The 25,642-nt window shown below is 35.5% G+C and overlaps 1 protein-coding gene across 8 annotated transcripts in view; it reads left to right on the top strand.

Annotated features, from left to right (window-relative positions):
* The window catches only part of RAPGEF2 (Rap guanine nucleotide exchange factor 2), a 243,388-nt gene that overhangs the window by 114,013 nt on the left and 103,733 nt on the right, over positions 1-25,642 (top strand). For 5 of the 8 annotated variants that reach the window (XM_070415386.1, XM_070415387.1, XM_070415384.1 and 2 more), the window contains exons 5-7: positions 11,041-11,116; positions 13,192-13,359; positions 15,731-15,748. In XM_070415386.1, the coding sequence (XP_070271487.1) occupies positions 11,041-11,116; positions 13,192-13,359; positions 15,731-15,748 (262 nt within the window). Of the gene's footprint in view, positions 1-11; positions 154-1,319; positions 1,346-11,040; positions 11,117-13,191; positions 13,360-15,730; positions 15,749-25,642 lie in introns of those variants that run through there. The other 3 variants (XM_070415390.1, XM_070415388.1, XM_070415385.1) reach the window with 3 other exon arrangements.

Raw genomic sequence — 25,642 nt, 5'->3', positions numbered from 1 at the left:
GGAATGTTGGCTCTCTGCTCAAGCTCCAGCCGCCGCGTGGACTCACTGAGAGAAAATACACAGGGAAATGGGGAGTGCTCATTGCTGCAGAGAAAAGAGCTCATGGAAGGTGGCAGTGCCATTGCTTCAAAGATACTAATGAAGACAGTGCAGGTTAGATTTTTTTTTTAAGGAATTAAAATGTTAATAGCATAAATATCAAATGTTTAGTACTTTTGTAGTTAAATTGACAGCAGGCTACCGAGACTTGAACAGAGGGGGAAAACACAGCTATGAGGCCCTCGCTTGTAATTTTTCCCCGTGTGCTCTGTTTTTATAAGCAAAGGTTGAATGTTGAGATTCACTGAGCAGAGGGAACAAACCTCTGTTAATTTGTACAGGGTGATGATTGTTAAAATATTTCTAAATGAGCCTTGAGACAGATTTAGGGAAGCTTAATTGTATGCTTAGTTTTCCCCAGTAGTTACTACTGAAATAGGAGCCTGTTAAAGGCCATGCTTTATAAACAGTTTGTAATTTACACACACAACTCAAATGTGTGCTTGGGGTTGTATATGTTTTTGTTTTAAATAGCTGTTATTTCCTTTTTTTGTTGTTGAACAAATGAGTGAGGATAAAATATTAAAAAAGATTAAATGCATTTTTACACTGTCTTTCAAACCACTTTCCACTTATACTTCTATTAAAATTTATTCTGGTATATTCTACCGATTTCTGAGAATGGAATTAATGGCATCAGCAGTTTCTTGTTAGATTTTTTTTTTTCTTAAAGTTAATTGCTCCTCTGCTATCTAACGACAATGTCGTGAATATTTTTTGTAAGTCCAAAATAAATACGTAGATTTTTGGTTTAGGAACATCGTTACAGTCATTTGATCAGATTTTAAAGGAAGAACGTAAAATTTAGTTAACTGCTTATCATTTCCTAGAAATGAAAGTAGGAACCATTTATATCTAGAGCACGACATTTTTAATCATTCTGTGCATTAGGCTTGCCTGCCAGTATAGTCTCAGTATGGTTGCTATGTGTTCCCCCACGGGGTATAGCCTGGCATGAATAAGTTTACATTCCAATACGGAGGCATTGCATTCCACGGGGCAGTTCTGACGCACAACAAGAATGTGGAGGCCCATACAAAGGGTGCGTTTAGGGACCCGATAGAAGAGGCTTCTGTGCTCAGCGACTGCCTTTCGTAGAAACTCACGTTGGTAGAAAGTGCTCTTGAATCAACTTGGGTGGGGAACATGTGGTCACAGAAACTTAGAACAGGATGGCCTGACCAGAGCAAGAGCCTGCAACACCCTGTGTGGTGTGTTATTACCTATGGGTATCTATGAGAACTAGGTAAGACTTTATATTACCAAACATTTGTGCTTTCTTGTTGTGTGCCTTGAACTTGAAAGAATGTTTACCAGGCTATTCGGTTCTTTCCTCTGCACATTTTTGATATTATAAAGTCATTCATTTTTCTACCTCTGAAAATATTGAACTTATTTCAATTTTAGGCGCAATTTGTAATTCTTATTTTGTACTATACAAAAAGTTTAGCAAAAAGTTTAATGTAATGGGAATGCGAATCCGGATTGTTAAACTGTTTTTTGAGGAACAATTCCTAAATTAGTTGTGCTAAGGACATCTGAGCATTTAGGAATACTCTGCTTGTTACCCTGCAAGTGGTCTTTGCATAAATCATTTGCTGTGAGGTTTTTTTTTTTGTTGTTGTTGTTTTTTTTAAATATCTCAGAAAACCAATAGATTGGACCAGAGTGAATCTGCATCACTTTTAGTTGTCACTTTTGGTTGTTGAATGTAAGATTATAAGGGCACTCTGAAATACATTGAGGTTCAATAGTTGCGAGGCAGGCTTCACAGTGTATTTACACAGAACATTTAGAAGGATTTAAAATAGTCTGTAATAATTAAATGTTCATGCAGTCTAGAATCAGAAGACTGTCAGCATTCTTAAATACATATACCGTACTTCTCTGTCTCTCCCTATCTTCTCTCTCTCTGATTTTATAGCCTCTTACGAAAGGCTGGTATCTAGTATAGAAAGGGCTAATAGGCTTTTATGCCAAGTCTTTCAAACCACTTTCCTAACAGGCCAAGTCTCCTTAGTAACTGTTACCTATATCTTGCTTGTTTTTGAAAGACAATTATTCATATATGTGTATTTATATTTGTGTCTTGTACAATAGATAAGTATGCACTTATAGAAGGACTGAAATGACTAGAAGACTGTGATTAATTTGAAAAAATATTTTAATTCAAGGTTAAAAAAGAAGCTATGTCACTTTAAAAATTAAGGAGTTTAAACTTTAAAAATATCTTTGTTTATCTTGGTATGTGGTATTATGAGTGGCATTTCAAAGAAGCAGATGTTCTTCTGGTTGAAGTCCTGGCAGCAGCTGCCGAACAGGCTAGGCTTTTATAGATTTGGCACCCAGATCTTTGACGAGTCCAGGGTAACCCTCAGGTTCTTGGTGGTCATTTGTACTTTTGCTGCATTTGAATTGCCTTGTAAATTCCAAAAGCTGATTTCTGTTTTTCACTCAACTAGCTAGTGTACGAGCCTAGCCAACCTCTGAGAATCCACCATCCAGCAGAGCCCTGTTCCCCACTTGTCTTTGGGTTGGTGCTGTGTGGGTAAATGTGGTCACTACACTTACCCACACAGCACCAATTACCAGCCCTGGAATTACTCCTCATCAGTGTGAAGCTTCAAGGACTACAGTTTACGTTATTGAATGTAGAAAAGGGCTATAGAAGAAAGCAAGAGAAAGGGTAAGACCAAGAGCAGACACCTGCGCTTACAGTCTGGCATTGCGGGCATCTGATTTAACCTATGGCCTTTAGGTAGGGTGGCTTAGTTTCTTCAGTTGTGAAATGAGAATTGAACTGGAGGGGCAGTTCTCATAGGAAGAATAGGAAACATTATAATCACTGGAGGCCTTTTTCTAAGAGCAGAATGTTTCAGGACCTTTGAGTAGCACATCGGATGATGGCATACTTTGAGCTGTAAAACGGAAGGAAAAAATGCGGAAAGACATTTTACTATATAATTTTTAAAGTTTTTTCTCAATTTTGAGATTCTATAAATTCATTTTGGCTTTGTGATACAATTGTAGGAGAAAATATGACATTGTTTTTATTAAACTTACGATGCTAACTGTTCTGCCTGTTATATGAGCTTCTTATGTACTTATCTTCCACAGAATACAAACTACTTACGAATAAGGACTAGCCTAGCCAATGTGTTAGTGGTTAGCTGTGACCTAGGAATGGTTTGATTCCTGGTCAGGGCACAGGCCCGTGTTGCAGACGGGATCCCCATAGGGGCCATGCAGGAGCAGCGGATCAAAGATTCTCATCGTTGATGTTTCATCTCTCTTTCCCTGTTCCTTCCTCTGCAATCAATAAAAAGATATTTTTTTTTAAAAAAGAATAAGGACTATATTTAGTGAGTTTCTTTTAAGCTCTGTATTGATTACAGAGTTTATATTGATTGTATAATGTGTCCAGTGATTATTTGGAAGAGGACTAGGAAGCAAAATTTTCTTTCTGTTTCCTCATATATGTAGAGATAGGGTGAAGGTGAGGGTGGCCTCTAATTTATGGTCAAGGATAAAATGAGATTAATGCTGGGTAACAGAAAAATGACTGTCTTCATAACTTTGATGTAAAATGTTTCAGTAATATTTGTTTAGTTTTTCTCATCTCTTCCTAGTTTTTTGAACTACAACTTCTATTACTTCATTGCTTAATTAATGTAGAAAAGAGCTTGGTCCCAGGTTTATCAATGGTATAATTCAGTCACACACTTAACTCTTCCTCTGTCCTTAAAGGTTTGCTGTTCTTTGGTTAAAGTGGAGTTTCAACTTTCTCTTATTCAAGTCCTGAAATTTTGCTAAGAAACCCAGAGCCATTAATACAAACAAAAATTCTCTTGATAAGTTGGTCTTTTAAAATCACCACCCCTGAGAGGAGATTTTAGTGTTGTTTCCTTAATCCTCACCAAGGATATGTTTATTGATTTGAGAGAGAGAGAGAGAGAGAGAGGGAGAGGGAGAGAAAGAGAGAGATGCGAGAAATATCGATTGGTTGCCTCCCGAACACTCCCTGACCAGAGATGGAACTTGCAACCTGGGCATGGGCCCTGGCTGACCAGGAGTCGAACCGTGATTTCCTGATTCATGAGTCAACACTCACCCACTGGGTCCTACTAGCCAGGCTACTGTCTTTCTTTATGAACTTGTCTATTCTAGATATTCCATATGACTGTAATCATAAAGTATTTGTCCTTTTGTGACTGGCTTATTGCAATTAGCATAATGCTTTCAAGGCTTATCCATGTTGTAGCATGTGTCAGAACTCCAGTCCACTATGTGGCTAATATTCCATTGTATATATACATATATATGTATATATATCTCACACTTTGTTAATACATTCATCTGTTGCTAGACCCTTGAATTGTTTCTACTTTTTGGCTATTGTGAATAATGCTGCAATGAATATTGGTGTGCAAATATCTGTTTGATATCCTCTTTTCAGTATTTTTTTATTTATGTAGCAGTGGACTTGAGGGATCTTAATGGTAATTCTATGTTCAACTTTTAGAGGAAGTGCCAAACTGTTTTCCACAGTAACTACACCATTTTATACTCCCACCAGCAAAGTTCAAGTGTTACAATTTATTTGCATTTTCTTTATCACTGGTTATTATGTTTTTAATTGATAACCATTCTGATATCTCATTTACATCTATTATCAGTTGTGAAATAGTATCTCATTGTGGTTTGGATTTGCTTTTCCTTAATGACTAAGGATGTTGAAATTTTCATGTTCTTTCTTAAAATTTTTATTTTTCAATGACAGTTTACATTAAATATATGTTGTATTAGAGTCTAATAATTAGACAGTCATATACTTTACAAAGAGATCCCCCCGATATTTCAAGTACACCTGGCACTACACATAGTTATTACAGTATTATTGACTCTATTTCCTATGTTGTACTTTACATCTCTGTGACTATTTTCTAAGTACCAAGTAGTACTTCTTAATCCCTTTACACCCCCCACCCCCCGCAATGCTCCTCTCTTCTCACAACCATCAGTCTATTCTCTGTGTCTGTGAGTCTGTTTCTAGTCAACATTTCATTTTTAAAAAATTATTGATTTTTAGAGAGAGAGAGATGTGAGAGAGAAATATTGATCCGTTGCCTCTTGTATACACCCCGACCTCAGATTGAACCCACCACCTTTTGGTATATGGGATGACACTCCAACCAACTGAGCCACATAGCCAGGGCTCAACTTTTCATATTCCTATTTGCTAGTTGTGTATTGTCTTATTCAAGTTCTTTGCCCACTTTTTAATTGGGTTGTCTTTTTTTGTTGTTGAGTGCTAGGAGTTCTTTATATATTCAGGACATTAAACCCTCCTCAGATATATTATTTGCAAATATTTTCTCCCTTTTTGTAGATTGTCCTTTCAGTTTCTTGGTAATGTTCTTTTTATAGACAGAAGTTTTTTAAGTTTGAAGTTCAGTTTATCTATTTTTTCTTTGCTTTTGGTGTCATGTCTAAGAATCCATTGTCAAATCCAAGGTCACCAGTGTATTTATCCTTATGGGTTTTTTTTTCTAAGGGTTTTAAGGTTTGGGCTCTTTTATTTAGGTAAGTGATCCATTTTGAGTTAATTTTTGTTTATGGTAAGAGATAGGAGTCCAACTTTATGTGCAAATACAGTTGTCTCGTACATTGTTGAAGACGTTTTTCTTGCCTTAGCTGGTTTGCTCAATGGTTAAAGCATTGGCCCTCAGACTGAGAGGTCTTGGGTTCGATTCTGGTCAAGGGCTGGTCAGGGCTCAAGGAATTGATGTGTCTCTCTCTGTCTCTCCCCCTCCCTTCTACTCTCTCTGGAAATCAATGGAGAAAGTATCCTTAGGTGAGGATTAGCAAAAGAAAGGAAAGAAGCTTTTTTTCCCCCTCATTGAATGAACGTCACACCTTTATCAAAATTCATTGGCATAGATACATGGGTTTATTCATAGACTTTTAATTTTATTTCATTTTGTCTGTTCCTCTGCGAGTACCACACTGTTTGAATTACTGCAGCTTTGCAGTAAATTTCAAAATCAAGAAGTTTGAGGCCTGTGACTTTGTTCTTTTTCAAAATTCTTTGGCTAATTAGGACCTCTTGCAGTTCCATATGAATCTGGAGATCGGCATTTCCATCCTGCAATAAAGGCTTTTGGAACTTTAATATGGATTGCATTGAATCCGTAGATCACTGCGTAGTTTATAACAAAAAGGAGTGCATTTGATGGGACTAATAGTCTGTTTCTGACAGTGGCACCAAGGGATAGTTGTATGTTTGAGTATGTATGGCTAGATGTATATAGATATTTTAAAAAGAATTTTTCAGATATGCTAAGTATGATTCTGTTTTTGATTTTCATAGAAACAATTTTTGGAGCAGGGAAGGACTAAGTTAGGGCCTACTCTAACTTGATAATCTCAATAATGAGTAAAATACAGAATATGAGAATGGTCACGTTGGCTAGAGATCACAATGATACAGTGAAATATTGACTCTCCTGTTCTCTTCATCTTACATGACTTTTTCACCATAAAGTTTGATGCATTAAGTGTCACCATTTATAAAGAGGATTGCAAACAGAACAAGAATATCCATAGGAATCACTCGAAATGTCTAACTTGGAAAAATTGCTTGATAAAATAGTTCTTTGGAAGAATTTTTTTCTCATGTTTTTTATATTTTTCTCAAAGATAGTTTATTAAAAATGGCTACTAAAGTGTTGACTGGAGGGAAGGGAGGGATTTGGGGGTAGTGAATGGCAGGGATGGGAGGTGCAATAGTAGAGCAAGTCAGGATTACCGAGCTTGGCAGGATCTTCTCCTCATGGCTTTAGTCCTCATAAAGCTGGGTCAGAGGGAGTCAATCTGCTCTGGTGTTAAGATGGGAGTTCTCACAGATAGCGCAAAGGTGCTCTGTCTGAGTGCACTAGTGCAAAGTTTTCAGGAAGAGTGGGCAGTTAATTTGCATAGCCACTTAATTACTTCCATACTAAGGAAAAAGAGTTTGAGTACTGTTTTCTAAAAAATTTAAGCATAAATTGATTTGAAATTTTAGAGAAGTAAATACACTTTTTAGGTGAAAGAAATTTTAACCCAAGCCTCTTAAGTTATAGAAGAGAATTACATACACTCTATACTTTTTTGGATTTTTCATAATTTGCCATTGATTCTATTCCCATTCCTATTATAATATTCTAAAGCTTCACCTAACTGGGAATGATTTAAAACAGCCTAACTTGGAACATATTTTTACTGATTCTCTTTTACTTACATTATTAATTTGAAAGTATTGTGCTGGAATTTTCCAGATAAATATAGGGTATCCCAAAAAAATGTATACATACACTCTGAATAATTATAAAGACAAGGTTTATTTTTTAATTTAATTTTTAAAAATCTTTATTGTTGAGTATTACAGATGTCCATCCCCTCGCCCTTCTCCCCCTCATTGCCTTCCTCCACCTGGATCCCTACCCCAGACCCCTTCACCACCCTGTTGTCTGTATCCATGGGTAATGCATATATGAATATAAGTTCTTTGGTTAATTTCTTCCCATCCCACCCCCTCTTCTCTCTGAGATTCTACAGTCTGTTCTGTGTTTCCATGCCTCTGGTTCTATTTTATTCAAATCAGTTTATTTTGTTCATTAGATTCCTTGTTTGTTTATTTTAATTTTTAGGTTTCAATTGTTGATAGATATGTATTTATTGCCATTTTATTGTTCATATCTTTTATCCTTTTTTATTTTTCTCTTCTTCTTATTGAGAAGACCCTTCAACAATTAATGTAATACTGGTTTGAGGTTCCCTGGTGGTCTGGTGGTTAGGATTCAGTGCTCTCATGTAATATTGGTTTGGTGGTGATGAACTCCTTAGCTTTTTTTTGTCTGTGAAGTTCTGACCTTCAATTCTAAATGATAGCTTTGCTGGGTAGAGTAAGCTTGGTTGTAGGTCCTTGGCTTTCATTACTTTGAATATTTCTTGCTACTCCCTTCTAGCCTGCAAAGTTTCTGTTGAGAAATCAGGTGATATTTGTATGGGTGCTCCTTGTAGGTAACTAACTGCTTTTCTCTTGCTGCTTTTTCAGATTCTTTCTTGTCTTTAACCTTTGGCATTTTAATTATGATGTGTTTTGGTATAGGCCTCTTTGGGTTTCTCTTGTGTGGAACTCTCTGCACTTCCTGGACTTGTAATTCTATTTCTTTTACCAGATGGGAAGTTTTCTGTCATTATTTCTTCATATAGATTTTTAATTTCTTCCTCCCTCTCTTCTCCTTCCAGCACCACCATGATGTGAATGTTGGTATGCTTGAAGTTGTCCCAGAGGCTCTTTACACTGTCTTCATATTTTTGGATTCTTTTTTCTTTTTGATCTTCTGATTGGGTGTTTTTGATTCCTAAATTCTAAATCACTAATTTGATTCTCAGTGTCCTCTACTCTACTGTTGGTTCCCTGTGAATTATTCTTTATTTCAGTTAGTGTAGCCTTCACTTCTGACTGGTCCTTTTATGTTGTTGATGTTTTCACTAATTTCCTTAATTCTCACTATGTTCCTTGAGCATCCTTATAACTATTGTTTTGAACTCTGTATCTAGTAATTTGCTTGCTCCCATTTCATGTAGTTCTTTTTCTGGGGATTTCTTCTGTTCTTTCATTTGTGACATGTTTCTTTGTCTTCACATTTTGGCTGCTTCCCTGTGTTTGTTGCTATGTTTTAGGTAGAGCTGCTATGTCTTCTGAAATTGGTAGAGTGGCCTAATGTAGTAGGTGTCCTGTAGGGCCCAGTGGCTCAGCCTCTCCAGTCACCTGAGCTGGGCATTCTGGGAGTGCCCCTATGTGCGCTGGCTTGTTGTAGTTGAGCCTTGATTGTTGTTAGCGTCACTGGGAGGACTTGACCCCCAGGCCAATTGGCTTTGAGGACTAGCTGTAACTACAGGTGAAGTGCTGCTGTGTAAGGAGCTGACCCCATGGAGTAGGACTTGCTTCAGTGGGGCTTTGGTGCTCACCGATTCCATCCCTGGAGTGTGTTGCTAGTGGATGTGGTAGAGTTGCAATCGGCTATGGCAGTGGTTGGCAAACTCATTAGTCAACAGAGCCAAATATCAACAGTACAACGATTGAAATTTCTTTTGAGAGCCAAATTTTTTAAACTTAAACTATATAGGTAGGTACATTGTTATTAACTTCATTAGGGTACTCCTAAGCTGGCCTTTGCTAAAAATGTCCTCAATCTGATTGAGATATGTTTGCTGAGGTCGACCCCTTCCAACTCTCCCATCCACACTAGTCTTGTATACTTGTTTCGTCTATCTCCTTTCCGAAAACCGACTTCTGCACATGGGTCATGAAGTTTCAATATCACTGTACATGCGCACCTGCACGTGGTATTTTGTGGAAGAGCCACGCTCAAGGGGCCAAAGAGCTGCATGTGGCTCACGAGCCGCGGTTTGCCGACCACTGGTCTATGGTATGAAGCTGTTCACCAGGTGCACTTGCTCTGCGGCCTCCCGGGAAGTACAAAGTCAGCCACTGCCTGTGCCTTGCCAGGGGCCACCCAGCACGAGCTACAGAGTGATCTGAAGATGGCAGCTACTTGTATTGGGCTTGGAGGTGCCCAGGAGAGGCCAAGCTGTGAACCTTGGCAAGCTGCTGCAAGTGCCAGGTCCGGGGCCAGTTATCTAGAGGTATGGGACATGCTTAGTTCAGCTCCTACTTGTTTGAGAGCTTTTAGGAAAGTCTGAAGCCTGATCCAGGATGGGCCATTTATATGAAAAAGACACTGCAAACAGCTTGGGTGGGGCAGCAAATAGTGTGGGCCAGGTTGATGGAGACTCAAATATGGTGCCTGCCAGTAAGCTCTGGGAAGTGTAGGAGGGTCTCAGCAGAGGAACAGTGACCTCTCTGCCAGCACTTTCGTCTGGAAGAAAGTTGCCCCCTGTTTCCGCCCTGATGTCAGATAATTTTGTTCCTTCCTGTATGTCCCTGGATCCAGTGCTGGAGCTCAGAGGGAGTGAATCTAAGTTAGGTCTGTGCGCGAGCACTTTAAGAGGAACTGCCTGGATCTCTGGCTGTCTCTGTGTCACTCATCTACAGTCTCTGCTGGTTACTTACAGGACTTCTCTTACCAGCTCTGGAACCCTGGGCTAGGGGTCTGGTATGGGGCAGACACACCTTCCTTGCTCCTCAGGGGAGGCCTTCTCAGCCAAGCTGTCCTTCCCGATTAAAAACACGCCACACGTGGGTGTCAGACCAGCCATTCCACCCCTCCTACCAGTCTCAATTCTTTAATTCTCTAGTTGTAAGGCTTCCATTCAGCCAGATTTCAGGCAGTTCTGAATAATGGTTGCTCTGTATTATAGTTGTAATTTTGACGTGGTTATGGGAGGATGCGAGTACCGTGTTTTTTATGCCACTATCTTGATTCCTCTATAAGGCAGAGTTTATTAAAATACATTTCAATTTCAAAATTGAGCTATCACTCTGACTAGTGTGGCTAAGTGGTTGAGCACTGACCTATGAACCAGGAGGTCACGGTTCGATTCCTGGTCAGGGTACATGCCCATGTTGTGGACTCAATCCCCAGTAGGAGGTGTGCAGGAGGCAGCCGATCAATGCTTCCCTCTCATTGCTGTTCTATCTTTGTCTCCTTCTCCCTTTCTCCCCAAAATCAATAAGAATATATATTTTTAAAAGTGTCATTTTAAAAAATTTGAGCTATCAGCTATTAAAGTGTGAATACATTTTTTGGGGCACCCTGTATATGTCTGAAATTTAACAATTTGAATTGTTCCTTGTCATTCTGTGTAAATAATGATTAAAGATAATTACTCTTTCTCCAGTGTGTATTTCTTGTATTGTTTTTAGTATTTATTAATCTTGAGGTTTGGCTTAAATTTTATATTTTTAAATCTTTTTTTTTCCTTTCTTTCTAGTTTTGGCAAGCGTTCTGCAGGAAGCTTTAGGCGTGGCTGTGAATGCATTGTTTTAGAGCCTTCTGAAATGATCGTGGTAAGACTACTCCTGAAGACATTCTTTCCCCCTTAAAAAAGTTATAAAATTAAAGTACTTTCACAAACTACTGATAATAGTGTATTGCATATTTTATAAGTGTGGATTTATTTATTGTATAACTTATAAATTTGAGTTCATAATCATAATTAATTATAGGATTCGATTAAATGAAAAAGATAGAAAGTTTAAAGGGCACACATGCCTAAATGTTTGCTGCTTGAACTTTGTAAATCAATCTATGATAATACCATGCAATTAAAATTTGGGGAGAATCTTTGAATTACAGGATTTTAGCTCTCCAAGTATTGATCGAAGTGAGTGAGATACTTAAAATGAATCACAGTGATGTATTCAGACAACAATTACCATAAGGAAATCACTTCAATTTTTTAAACTAATTGAAATAAAAATGGGGTACTAGTTTGCTGGTTAAACAGTCTATCAAAATCTTTATCTCTTATTAGCTGAACTGTGTGATTTAAAAACTATATTTAGATAAGTCATATACATAATAATAATGCTAAATAGATATTAGTAATGTTTTTTAAAAATATTTTTTATTGATTTCTTAGAGAGCAAGGGAGAGGGGGAGAGAGAGAAACATCGATGTGAGAGCAGAACATTGATTGCCTGCCTCTTGCACACCCCTTACCCGGGATTGAGCCTGCAACCCAGGCATGTGCCCTGACCGGAAATCCTTCAACCTTGTGGTGGATGGGACAACACCCAACCAACTGAACTAGGCTGGCCAGGGCAGCAACATTTTTTGATGCTTTACAAAACACCTGTCACATTCTTCCTTCCTATATAAAAGTGATTTTAAAGTGGCATACTATGTATCCCTTTTTAAAAAAAAAATCAACTAAAATAGGATATGGAAGGAACTCTCAGTGTAGACATTCAGTTGACATGATAATCCTGTTATTCCTCATCCAGCATCCTTCACCAGGAAAACCTGATAAGGTAAATGGTGGCCTAATATAGATTATGATGGAAGTTTTTAATTCACATTTAATAAAGTATTTGGTAGACTACCACTCTATTTTTAGAGATAATAATAGGGTTTTTCCCTATGATGCAGGAAAATTCCATCAGAAATGAGAACTTCCTTGTCAAAGCTAGTGAACACTTTTGGTAAAATTTCACAAAATTTACTCTTAAGTGAGAAAGTGGCATGGTGGTGACTAAAGATTTAGGATTGAAAAAAAAAATGTAGGCAGATAAATAGAACCTTGCTGGAACAGATCTTGAGAAGATTTTAGATACTTCCTAGAAATTTTGACCTCCATTAGTGCTATTTTGGGGTTTCTCTGAAGGCTTCTTGAGCTTCAACATTTCCTTGAGAATTTTATACTTGCTGATAGTATACAAACTACCAGGGTTGCCAGTGTGAGAATAGTTTTAGCATCGAAATATGCCTCTATAGTGAGTAATCACATTTCATTATATCAGTATGATGAGGATTAACTTAACGTAGCATATTCTCTATTAGTCCATTCACCAGAGTTTCTGAAATGTTTGAAATGAGGATTTTTCTTAAACAACACTATTTATAAAAAAAGAAACTGAATCCACAGAGTGAAAGTAGGAAGAGGAACCCTTAGGGAATCTACCAAAGCCATTCTGCTAGCAGTCCTATTTGAGTCATTTTGGATTTGGGGTTTTTTTTACAGATTTCCTCATATCCATCAGCGTTTTTGTGCTTTTAGTTGACAATGGGGCAGTTGCTTTCATAATGTGTGGTAATATATCCTGTGAGTTCTTCCACTACTAGATCAGTACAAAGACTAACTGAAAATATCTTTCCTTTTCAAAGCACAGGAAATTCAAAAATTACCCATGTTGTCCCTAAGTGGAACTGAAAATGCCTCTTTGTAAAAGAAAAGTTACTCAAAACCGATCCGTTCCAGTGACGTTCCAAAACACTTAAGAATCTGTTTAGATAGTTTGGCTACAAATGTCTTTGCAAAATGAATGAATGTGGACTACTTGTACGTTTTATTCTGCATTTCATCTTGATTTAGAATATCATGTTTGAAGAAATGAAATGTTTTTGGCTTTTTTTTCTTCAGGTGGACTATATGGATGAAAATGAAGAATATTTCCAGCGTCAGGCTTCTCATCGACAGTCTCGGAGGAGATTTAGAAAAATTAACCAGAAAGGTGAACGGCAAACAATTATTGACACTGTGGATCCTTATCCTGTGGGCAAACCGCCACTGCCTAGAGGCTATCATACGGTAAATTACACACGTGTGACATATTTATTTATCTTTCATTTTTGTTTGGAGTTTTGTGCAAAGACATTTAAACTTTATATTTTTGATGAATAATTCTATACTTACTCAAATTGCAGTTTTTGCTAGTAACACACATCATTTATGAATAGTTTTAAAGAGCATTGAAATAAGACATCAAAAGATATTGTTTAGCCTTTTTATTTCTGAAAATGTTCTCTGAAGATCAGTTTTGTGATCAGCATGTATAATTGTGACTGGGATATTTTAAATTCTTATCTTAATCTAAAATTTTAGCCATCCCCCATCTTAATGACTGCTATCATATCTGTTTTTTATTCAAAAATTAGCTATAGAAAGATGGTCTAAAGTATTTCTAATAGGTTCAAAGATCCTCTTAAATGCTTAATTATCATTTATTTATAAATATTTAATAGGGAAGCTATTTTTTGTTTGAGAAAACCAAGACACAGATGAGTAGTTTGTACTAGACCCCAATAGAGGCAATTTTAGAACCTTTTTAAAGTTTTTATTTTATTTTTACTGCCTGGCTGTACTATGCCATATTTCTCCTGACAGCCAATCCAAAATAGTTGCAAATATACTTGAGGATTTCTATTTTCAAAAAGAAAATAGCTTGAATTCTTATATATATCATAATATGGCCAAAGATGTGTTATCTATATATGTAATACCATTAAATGAGTAGTCATTTATATTAATTTTAAAATAAAAATATGAAAAAATAAAAATAGATAATTGACAACTATGTTACATTTCACCTTTTCTAACCCGTCTTTTTCTTTCTTTTTACAAAAAATATAAGTGCAAAAGGTGTGGGAAAATGTATATAGAATTAAAATTATATATTTAATTTTTAGTAACTTTAAGTGATATATTTTATACCCGCACTTCATATGTTCTGTTTGTGAGAGCTCTTTGTATTTGAATATTTAAGCACTTTTGATCACCAGCTACCCTTCTACTTCTATCACTACCCATGTACTATTTTAATTTAACATGAATTTTAGAGTTGAATCCTTTCATTGAGCTCATTTGGGTTGCTTTTTGCTCATCATAAAGACAGCTTTGTTTGTTGAAAAGACTTGGTATATTAAAAAAAATTATGAAAGGTTTTTTGTTTCCATTGTCTATAAAAGAAGGTAGTATTTTTTAGTGTTGATGGAACGTCATGGAAGAAGGAAATATAGATTAAAAATAGTTGTACATATTAATAGTATAATATGTTTTAGCCATGTACTAATATTAATTTTATTCTTTCTGTTTTAGAATTATTTTTCCATATCAGATTCCATACTAAGATAGTTAGTGGGAGTATCAATTAATTAAAATCTAGTGTTAAACCTGATTGGTTTAAAAATTTTTAAGTATGTTTTTATTGATTTTAGAGAGATTAGAGGAAGGGGAGAGAGAGAGAGAGAGAGAAACATTGATGAGAAAGAAACATTGATCAGCTGCCTCCTGCACACCCCCTACTGGGAACAGACCCGGAAACCCATGCATGTGCCCAGATCGGGAATCAAACTGGTGACCTCTTGGTGCTTGGGATGATGCTCAGTCCACTGAGGCACACCAGCAGGGCCTGATTCAATCACTTTCCCTTTATCACTGCCCTATTTTCAACTAATTTTTAAAAATGTGTAATAGTGGGTTTTTTTATTATAAGATTCATTTTTAAAAGTTATTTTGATTTAAAAAATGTTGTACCTGGTCAACAGGTATTTCTGTAAGAGAAAATTTGTGCTAGGATGAAACATTTAACTTGATTGCTAATGGATCATGTACTTGTTTACTAATATGTGAAATGTTGGTATTAATTTTACTAAATGAGTTCAGATTGGCCACAACATGGCTTTAATTGAAAATATTGGACCCTGTGTTTTTTGTGTGTATGTGCGTGTGTGTGCAAATTGTGTTTTAATTATATTTATATAATAATTATTGTTTTTGCCGAATATATTTTAACTTAGGGAAGCAATTTTGTATATATGATACCACAAAATAAAAAGAATAAAGTAAAAATAATTATTCTTTATTAGCTCTAAGTCATATTTACTTATTCTTAACAGAAATATTTCTCTCTGAAAGAACCCTGGTAGGGTAGGACTGAGGGTGCAAAGTTTATTTAAAGGATGCATGATCATATTTCATAGGTGGTTTCAAATGATTGCAAGTGCATTTCAAGTGCATGGCTGAAGAACAGAGAGGATGTTATACATATAGCCAATTCTGTATGGTCATTCTTAACCTAATATTAACATTATCTTCATTTTGGCAGATGTACTATAGCATGTCTGATAATGTTCATCTTTCCTTTCCTCCTCTATGGCACTCATTTCATTTTGGCTCAAAGGAATGCACTAAATCTCAGGTATTGTAATTTGTGTGTGGTCTCCTAACACTAACCTAATTTTATTTGTAAATTTGCACTGTAAATAATGAGTTTATAATATTGATATGTTTTGCTTAGTCTCATTCTTTCGTATTTTGCCCTAAATTAGTAAAATCTCTTAAAAATCTGAAACTATCAGTGGCTCAGGTGATGGCACAGGATGCATTATTTGTGCAGATCTGGGGATGAATTGCCCTCTTTCTTTGAAGAAAGAATAAAAGTGCAACCTACTTATTTTTAAGAATGAGTGGAGCACTGTTCTTCACCAACCCTCTACAAATAAAAACATGAAGAGAGAAAGACAGACAGACATAATAGACGTTTATTTGCTTTTTGTGTGAGAGCTTAGGTAAAATTTCTTTAGAAATTTATTTTAAATGTTATAAATGAAAGCTTTAAATTTCGGGAATCCTGATGTGAGAGCATTTTGAGAGACCAATGGTAAAATGACAGTCAGACAGAATAAAGGCTGAGTCAAAAGGGAAATAAGAATTTAAAATTGCTTATGTTTTCTTTCTCACGCTTTATTTTTAACCAGATTTCATGCTTTTATTTCATTCTGTATTTTAATCAAGAGGCCTATAATAATACCTTTGCTCATTTTCATACCAGTACATGATTAATTTATGATTTTCAGTGATACTCTTTTGAAATTGTGGGTCAAATTTGGGTTTATCAGGAAATTTGGAATCAAGGAATTAAAAACGATTTATCTCTGGAAACTGATTTAAGTAACTAGTAAAATTTTGTGGTTGAGGTTTCTTAATGATTTAAGTAACTAGTAAAATTTTGTGGTTGAGGTTTCTTAATGCACAGGGAAAAGGTCATAAATAATTTAATTCACATTAGAAGTCTACCATCAATATAATATCTTTGGCTACTATTATAACCTTGTCTGATAGCATGAAATATTTATATAATTTTTAAAATTCAAATGGAGCAGTTATTTTATGTTGCATACAAAACATACATACATATTAAAATGCCACAGGAGGCATGATTGCTATATTATATTTTAGAAGCACTGCTAATTTTAAAATGATGTGGTAAATCCAAAAAAATTGATATAATTTTTAAATTTTGTATAAAAATTTTTTAAAATACACCAATGTGTTTTGAGCTTTTACATGGTAAAGGTATACTTTAAAAATATATAATAACATTTTAAAAGATATATCAGTGCATAATTAATCCTCTTTTTTAATGTGAAAAATTATCAGTCTAATTCCTATTTAGAACTAGGAATTGAATTAAAATGTGCACTGAATTTTGATGTATTCTTTATGTACACTTTAAAAAATTTGGTTTGTTGCAGTAGTTTAAAACAGATTATAATACTTTGATTCAGAAACATAAATACCCATATAGTCCTTGTAGAACAGTGGTTCTCAACCTTGGCTGCACATTAGAATCACCTGGGAATCTTTTTTAAATCCTGATTTCTGGGCCCCATCCTCCGGAAATTCTGTTTCCTTGTTACTAATGTTGTGGCCCCATCCCATAACAAAGAAGCAGAATTTCCGAAGGATGAGGCCCAGAAATCAGGATTTTAAAAAGATTCCCAGGTGATTCTAATGTGCAGCCAAGGTTGAGAACCACTGGTGTAGAATGTTGTTATCCGGACATTTTTTTCAAGGCAAGTGTGTGAGGTTTGCCGAAAGATAAAGTATTTTAAAATGCAGTGAGAAGAGAAGATTGGAGATGGCTTTCATGGGCATTTCCTTACATTTTGATTATATTCTTAACCTAATTTTGGCAACAACATGGTCATAATTGAAAATATTGGATCCTGTATTTTGAAGGTGCATCTGGGGCTGTATTTAAGACAGCTAGGAAATAGGATGTGGCATGAATTACCAATCCTGGAGTGAGTAAAGATGTAGAGGCAAGTGGTAGTGGGTTCCTGGAAGAGGCTGGAAGATTTGGAGGTTGTCTTAGGGCTTTGGACAGGCTTACCTTGTCTCCCGGTTTAGAATAGGCTGGGTGGTTGTGGGGGTAGTTTTTTATTTTACCATAATGAAGGCCCTCTCTGCATTCATGGGTAATTTATTCTATAGGTTTCTGTGGGAAGGGAAGTCTGAGTTCCATGTAAAAATGGACAGGAGAGGTGGTAAGACTTAAGGGGAAGAAGGACTGGAGTTATGGGGAAGCCGGTACATGCCTGTTCTGTCATCTTTTTTTTTCTTCTTCTTTATTTTAATGAAAAAAACAGCTCTACCATCTTCTGAGCAAAAATGATACAGCGAGGTTAAGCTGAAGGCTGAAGAAAAGTTGTCCTGGTTACACTGTGGAGGTTATGTGTACCAATGGACATTTCAAAAATTTTCAGCCTTTTTTTTTTTTTTAAATATATTTTATTGATTTTCCACAGAGAGGAAGGGAGAGAGATAGAGAGTTAGAAACATCGATGAGAGAGAAACATCGATCAGCTGCCTCCTGCACACCTCCCACTGGGGGATGTGCCCGCAACCCAGGTACATGCCCTTGACCGGAATCGAACCCGGGACCTTTCAGTCCGCAGGCCGACGCTCTATCCACTGAGCCAAACCGGTTTCAGCAATTTTCAGCCTTTTAAGGCTGGTTGCATAATTAAAATGCTCTTCACACTTGGAAGTTATGATTGACTTTTCACTCCCACTCCTACTCCTCCAGAAAAGTATGGCTCTGTTGCTGTGTACAAAATTTGAACTGGGAAGATTTGAACACGGTGTAACAAAATTTTAATCAGTGTAGAATTTTTGAAAAATCAAAACCCTTTGGGCCATCATATAAAAAGATATGTCCCACACATATTTTTTATTATTAGTCCTTTACTACAATATGAATATATATTTCAGAGTACTGTTTAATAATTATGTATTGAGTCTTTCAGTAGATTAGGCTTAGTTTAAAGTTCTTGGTGCAGGTGTACAAAAGTAACAAAAATACTGTATAAAATTAATATAATGTAAGTTGAATTAAATGTAGTATTACAACATTATTTGAATCATTTTTTATTATAGTCAGTGATAATACAATATTTATAAAATGTGGCAACCCATGTAATATGATTGATTCTTGTATGAGGCTTATGAAAATAGGTCCCAGTTTTTTTAAGGTTATTCTTTATAATAATTAGACAAGTCCTTTTTCTTATCATCTTTATATATTTATAACAACAAATTTATGTCCACCTGACTAATTTATTCATGCGATATTTTAAAACCTGTTTATATGCATATGCAGAAATTATTCAAATATAGGGACAATCTATTAATTTCACTACTTTTCATTCTTCTTTAAATTCCCCAATTTCTTAATTGAACATAAACCTTTGTCTTAAATATTGTCATTGAGGCCTGTTTGTGAAATATAATAGGATGGAATTAAAGAAAATTTGTGTATTCTATTTCTTACAGAGAAGAAAGCTCAGTATTTCCATTTGCATTTTTTGTTCATTTAACAAATATTTATTGAATACCTACCTTGTTTCAGGTCTGTGCCAAACTCAGGGGCTATAAAGGTTTACAGGACACACAGAATCTTGCTGTTAGTGACTTTATAATCTCAAAGGGAATACAGACAAGTATAATATAGGGAACTACATTATAAGATACACGGAACTCCAGGTACTTAGGGGCACATAGACAGGGTCCCTTGAGGAATCAGGCATAGCTTGAATGGCTTTAATAATTTGGCTCAAAGAAAAATACTTTTCATCCAAAGAGCCCAATAGAAATGTGCAAACTGAATCAGGGAATGAAAAATGGAAAAGGGTGTGTGTGCAGCGTGTTAGAGAAGAGTGACATACACACACAGACACACACAAAATCACAAATTTTGCTAGATACTATTTATCATATTCATGCCTGATGTTTTTATTTGCATAAGAGAGTTTTTTTAAAGAGGAGTGCCCAAAGTATCCTTTGCTTTTTCACGCTCATTATTAGCAGGTTTCCTGGTTCCTCTTCACTTAGATCATGTTGCATTTTAAAATCCTGCAGAAAGCTCCCTGTGGAAAGGTCTTTGAACAATAGGTGGACATAACAATCCTGTGCCATATGTGCTGCAATTTCTGGCAAAATGCAGCGTGTTAACACTGCTGCCGTGGTCTCAATCTCCTGGCTTTGGAGGGGGGGCTGTTTCTCTTTCTTGCAGTTATAATCAGGTATTTATGCTGATTTAATTTATACAGATTGGAAAATTACAATATAGAGGATGTATAGAAATTGAAATGTAAATCAGGAAACAGTTTAAAACATAAAATGATTCCTCTCGCTCTATTAACAACATGCATTGCAAATTCATGCAAGGCAGTTGAGAATAGTATGCACTGCGCTGTTTACCCAAGTTTCAGCTTCTGTTAGAGGATGTCTATTTTTATGTATTACATCATCTCTGCTGCAGAACTACCGTGCCCACTGGGATTTACTGTTCTTTCATTCCATTTTGAAAGAAAGCTTGTATTGATGTCATAATTGGACCCATCTTTTGGTTGCACTTGGAAATGGAAAGTAATAAGGGTGGGTGTTGTGTAGCAAGTCATGCAATATTTCAAGCAATTTATTTGTCAGAAAGATCACTGCCACTTTGTCCTGCCTCTAATTGTGAGCACTGGTGGCTCTCTGTGCCTGTGTACGTCTTAAATATACTTGGCTAAAAATTTAGCAAAGATCCTTTTCATCTTCGACTGTTTCATTTCTTATCATGTGATTTATGTTTGGTCATGAGATTTTGCAGTGCTCTATGCTGATTTGAAAAATGTCTCTTTTCTTTGGAAAAATCTACTTTGATACTGGGACCTACTTGCTGCCAGTGCTGAATTGATCTTTTTATGATTTATCAGTTGTAAAGTTGTCTGTTTTCACTATTTGAAATACTGAGTGACTAGAAATGTTCTCTTTTGATTTTGAATCCAGTGTTAAAACATTAACTTGCAATTTTTTTCTGTTAGCTAGAAGATCTTGTTGGCCTCTAAAAGAAGCGCTAGCCTTTTATTCAGTATGTAGGTGTTAGATTTAAATTACTTGTGAAAGGAAATTTTAATTATTTAAATTAAAATAATTTCAAAATGCCTACTATATGTTACACATATTTGTGTACATAAAATTTCCCCCTTATTTTCTCAAAAAATTAGTCATTATTCATATCTCGGTAGTAAATATTTTTCCTTTTTTAAAAAAAATAATCCTGATTAGGCACCAACCCACTCTTTTTAAAAAATAGCTTTATTGAGTTACAGTTCAGCTATTTAAAGTGCATAATCAATTTTTTTTGTAAAATATATAGCATTAAATGTACCATCTTAACTGTTTCTAAGTTTACAGTTCAGTATTGTAAAGAATATCAGTAGTAAACTTTTGACTGACTTGAATACAATGATTCACAGATATGCCTAGTATCCTATGTGATTGTTTAGGTCAGACATAGGCTGAAAAATAACTTTAAGATATCTTGGGTGGAAGTAATTGTACAATCTATTGGAAAACAAAAAGCCTTGCCAAATAATTGCTTATATTAAAGCAAGTTCTTATGGACTTAGTATGGGATCAGGTGGCTTTAAAAAAAAATAATTTTCCTTTTCCGCTTGTAAGTGGAATGATCATAAGGAGCGTTGAATGTAATGTGGTATTTGGAATGACTAACCTAGAGGAGAAATGATGTGGTAGTGGAGTGGCCCAGATCTGAAATGTGAATTACTGGTTGAGATAAATTGGGGGACAGGGTAAGTCAGAAGGGAAGAAATTGAGGATGAAAAAGAAAATAATTCATGTTGTCTTGATTTTTTTACTCAGATGTCTATGAAACTAGCAATAATATCCGGTCATGTGGTTTAGGAGCAATCTAGAAGGCATTTGGGAGTGTTAGACAATAAAGTTAAAATCTCAAAATAAATTTTAACATTTTTCTTTCACTAATTATTAGTATACTTTTTACTTTCCATCCATTTCTTTATGTGTATTTTTATGAACCTTATAAAAAAGCTGTGTTTTTATGTACCTTATGAAAGCTGTTTTGAATCATCAGGAATTTTGGAATACTCAGAAAAGTTTTTAAAAAAAGATTATTTTGCCACTTGCTAATTTGTGAAATAAGCATATATATATATCCTCAGCCAAATGGATGTAGAGAATACTTGGGCATCATTGATATTCTTGATGGTATTGATGCCCTTGACAACCGGCATTATTGATGAGCACTTGATACCTTCAGTCTTTTTTTTTTCTCCTTGGTACAAATGTTTGCCTGACTTTTGGTACTAACTTTAGTTAGACTGGAACAGTATGAACAGCTAACATTCTGCAAGAGGATTAAGTCTTTAGAGAGTTCAGCTGAAGTAGTATTTTATGTACATATAGGATTTTGTCTTAATGGCATCTAAATATAACTGTGGATTCTTTAAAAGAGCTAAGCCCTGGCCAAGTGGTTCAGTTGGTTGGAGCATTGTTCTATATACCAAAAAGGTTTGGGGGTTCGATTCCCAGGCAGGACACATACCTAGGTTGCAGGTTTGATCCCAATTGGGTTGTGTAAGGGAGACAACTGATCAATGTTTCTCTCTGCTCTCTCTCTCTCTCTCTCTCTCTCTCTCTCTCTCTCTCTCCTTAATAAAAAACAAACTTATCTTCTTCAGATGAGGGTTAAAAAAAAATGAGCTAAGAGGCTGATTATTTTCCTAGTTCATCTGTTAGAACACCAGTTGTCAAACTTTTTTTTTCTCAAAACTCCTTAAAACTTTTTGAGGACTCCAACAAACTTCTGTTTTTATGAGTTATCTATATCATTATTTGCCATATTAGAAATTAAAGCTGAAAAATTTAAAAATATGTATTAATTAAAAATAATAACCCTGTTGTACATTAATATAAGGGTTTTTAATGGAAATGACTATATTTTATAAGACAAAAATTATAAGAAGAGTGGTATTGTGTTATACTTTTGCAAATATGTTTACTATTTGGCTTAATAGAAGACAGCTGGATTCTCATATCTACTCCTACATTCAATCTGTTATGATATGCTCTTCTGGTTGAAGTATGTAAGGTATATGAAGAAAATCTGGCCGCCCACAGGTAGTTGGAAAAAGGAGAAGTATTTTAACAGTGTTTCGAATAATCTTACTGATATGCTATACCAAAAGTTGACAGGTCGCAGTTTCTTAAAGATCTGCTTGCCATGAGGAAAATATAACTATGTCAGTGAACTTTTCTTACTCTCTTTTATTAAAACTCATTGGTCTTACATGTTGAATGACTTTACTCCATGCATGATTTGGAAACATGCATTGCTCACTGAGTTAAGCAGTCTTACAAATTTTGGCGTGTTATGCAACATTAAAAAAAAAATTCCACATTTGATAAGTCACTACCAGTCTTATAAAGAGGCCTTAATTTTGGGGAAGCTGTCAAGCTCATGGTATTCCAAAAGTCTAATTTTTACTTGAAAGCTGAAATTTTATCATGGACAGAGTACTATCAGCTGTTTTCCTTGCAGTGACAAGCTCAGCTTGTTCATTTTCAAGAAAATATCTGCCAAATACCCAAGTCTGAATAACATCATTTGCCCACTATTTGTTCCTTCAAGTAAAAATAGTGTTCCATGAAAAAAACAAGCGCAGGGGTCCTCTGAGTGCAGGGCCCCGTGTGGCTGCATAAAGCACAGGCCTGCCCTGACCGGTTTGGCTCAGTGGATAGAGCGTCGGCCTGCAGACTGAAGGGTCCCAGGTTCGATTTCGGTCAAGGGCATATACCTTGGTTGAGGGCACATCCCCAGTAGGGAGTATGCAGGAGGCAGCTGATCGATGTTTCTAACTCTCTATCCCTCTCCCTTCCTCTCTGTAAAAATCAATAAAATATATATTTAAAAAAAAAAAAAAATAAGGCACAGGCCTGTAACGCTGGGCCTGACTTGGTTTTCCTGTATTATTTTTCTCCTTATTTCTGTTTTCTTCTTGCTGCTTAATTCCCTTTTAGGTTCTAGGAGAAAATGGAAAGTTCCCAAGCTAACTTTGGATGGAATCAGAAGAAATTTAAAATGTTTTACGTTAAATAATTGTGTTTTAAGTATATTAATTGTATTGGATGCTTACCAACAACCCATGGTGGTAGTTACAGTAGTGAGCTTCCAAGACATTTTTACTTAATTGATTTAGTATTTCTCATTTAGAGCATTTTTCTCTTCAGGAATTTTCTTTTTGAAGTCCCTTTCTGCCCATTGCGCCCCCCCTCCCCTCCAAAAAAAAGTTGTCTATCTTCTCTTCCCTATTAAGATAATTAGCCATTATGCAGAATTTTAAAATATTTAAAAATTTTATATGCAAATGCTTGGTATGAAAGTTTGCTACTATCATAACAGTAAAGTGTCTGAAAGATAACCTTTAAAAATTAGTTTTTGGTCGTATGCCAATACTGTTAAGACTAGTTTTAGGTCCCTCCCTACCAAACCTTCTGAAAAAACCATCACCACGGATAGTTTTAACAACATCCTGTGGATGATTAATAGTTAATGTTCAGGATAATCTGATCTAATTATTACAAATTGTTTCATTTGACAGTACAAAATAAATAACCCAGTAATGTATCTAAAACGTCTTTATTCTAAAAACTTCTTACTGCTTTTCTAGAATTCTCTTCCATGTTTGCTATCCTCCACTTTTAGTATTTTCATTTTTTACTGGCTCCTTTTTTTGCTTTTGCATCCACTTGCTCTGCTTATTTTACGACATCCGTGGCTAGTTTCCTTTGCCATCACCAACTAGATTTACTACTCATGAGTGTGCTCTGAGATGAGGTGTGATTCTGTAATCCGCTACTAAAGAAAAATATCTGAAAAGATAAAGCTGCCTTTGGGAAGGGACTGGAAATGTCCTGCTCCCCAAATGTGAAATGGTGTGTTTCTCTTGATGAAAGAGAAATGTCCACATGAATAGTATTCTGGGTTAGTGGTCACTATAGCTTCCTGCACTATTTCTAAGAGAAATTTCTGCATTAAATAATTGTCTGATTTTCTCCCCTACTATATTTTTTTACCTTTATTGTAAATACTGTGCTTCCTAGTTGTTTGCATATAATCTTAATATCTTATTAGTTTTGGGTTTTGTCTTTAATCTTAAAAGCTCATTGGATTGAATGCTCCATATATTTTTAAATTTTGGTCCAACAGATTATTATTTTGCTTTATGTTCTTGAAATAACATTTATTTTCTACAAAATACAAGCCATCAAGAAAAATGGGTTTTGTAACACATTTGCTCTGAGGTAATCTTTTAGTAATCATTTCGCATGGTGAACAATACATTTGCTTATGTCATGCACACTGTTGAACTCACCACGGTGATTTCTGAAGTTCATCCCTGATTCCTTGTTTCCTGCACTATCCATCTCAGTCTTGGGGGTCAAGTGTAGAATTAATGAGTGGATGCCTTATTCTGTTTAGTGCTTCATTATAGACTTATGGTTGTGTGTTAATACTGTGAATTGCTACTTTATGGCACAACCAGGAGATATAATCTTCCATGAATATGACCCATCTGACCACTTGTGAGCAATTCTAACAATTGTAATTGTTGGATATATAATTAAATATTCTAGTAGTATCTTTTAAAATATCAGCATGGTAGTAATTAAAAATTTCAAAGTGCAATTAAAATATAAATAGGTAAAATATTCTGTTTGCATTTTTTACAGCTTTTGAGGAGAGGGACAACTTAGATGTGTGGGTTGGGCTTTGTTTATTCATTTATTTATAAGGAAGACTGAACGTTGTCATCTTAAGCTGATGTGGTCCTATTGATAGGCTGATTTCTTTTTCAAGAGAACATTTAAAGAATTTCTGTGGCATCTAAAATATTTTCTATTTTGAGACAATCTTCTATTTCCAGGCAAATTTACTTGG

The sequence above is a fragment of the Myotis yumanensis genome, unplaced genomic scaffold (assembly GCF_028538775.1).
Source record: "Myotis yumanensis isolate MYYU_CA2020_CCGP unplaced genomic scaffold, mMyoYum1.0.hap1 SCAF_5, whole genome shotgun sequence".
NCBI classification, from domain to species: Eukaryota; Metazoa; Chordata; class Mammalia; order Chiroptera; family Vespertilionidae; genus Myotis; species Myotis yumanensis.
Note: the sequence above shows the minus strand (reverse complement) of the source record. Positions and strands in the feature narration are given on the sequence as shown.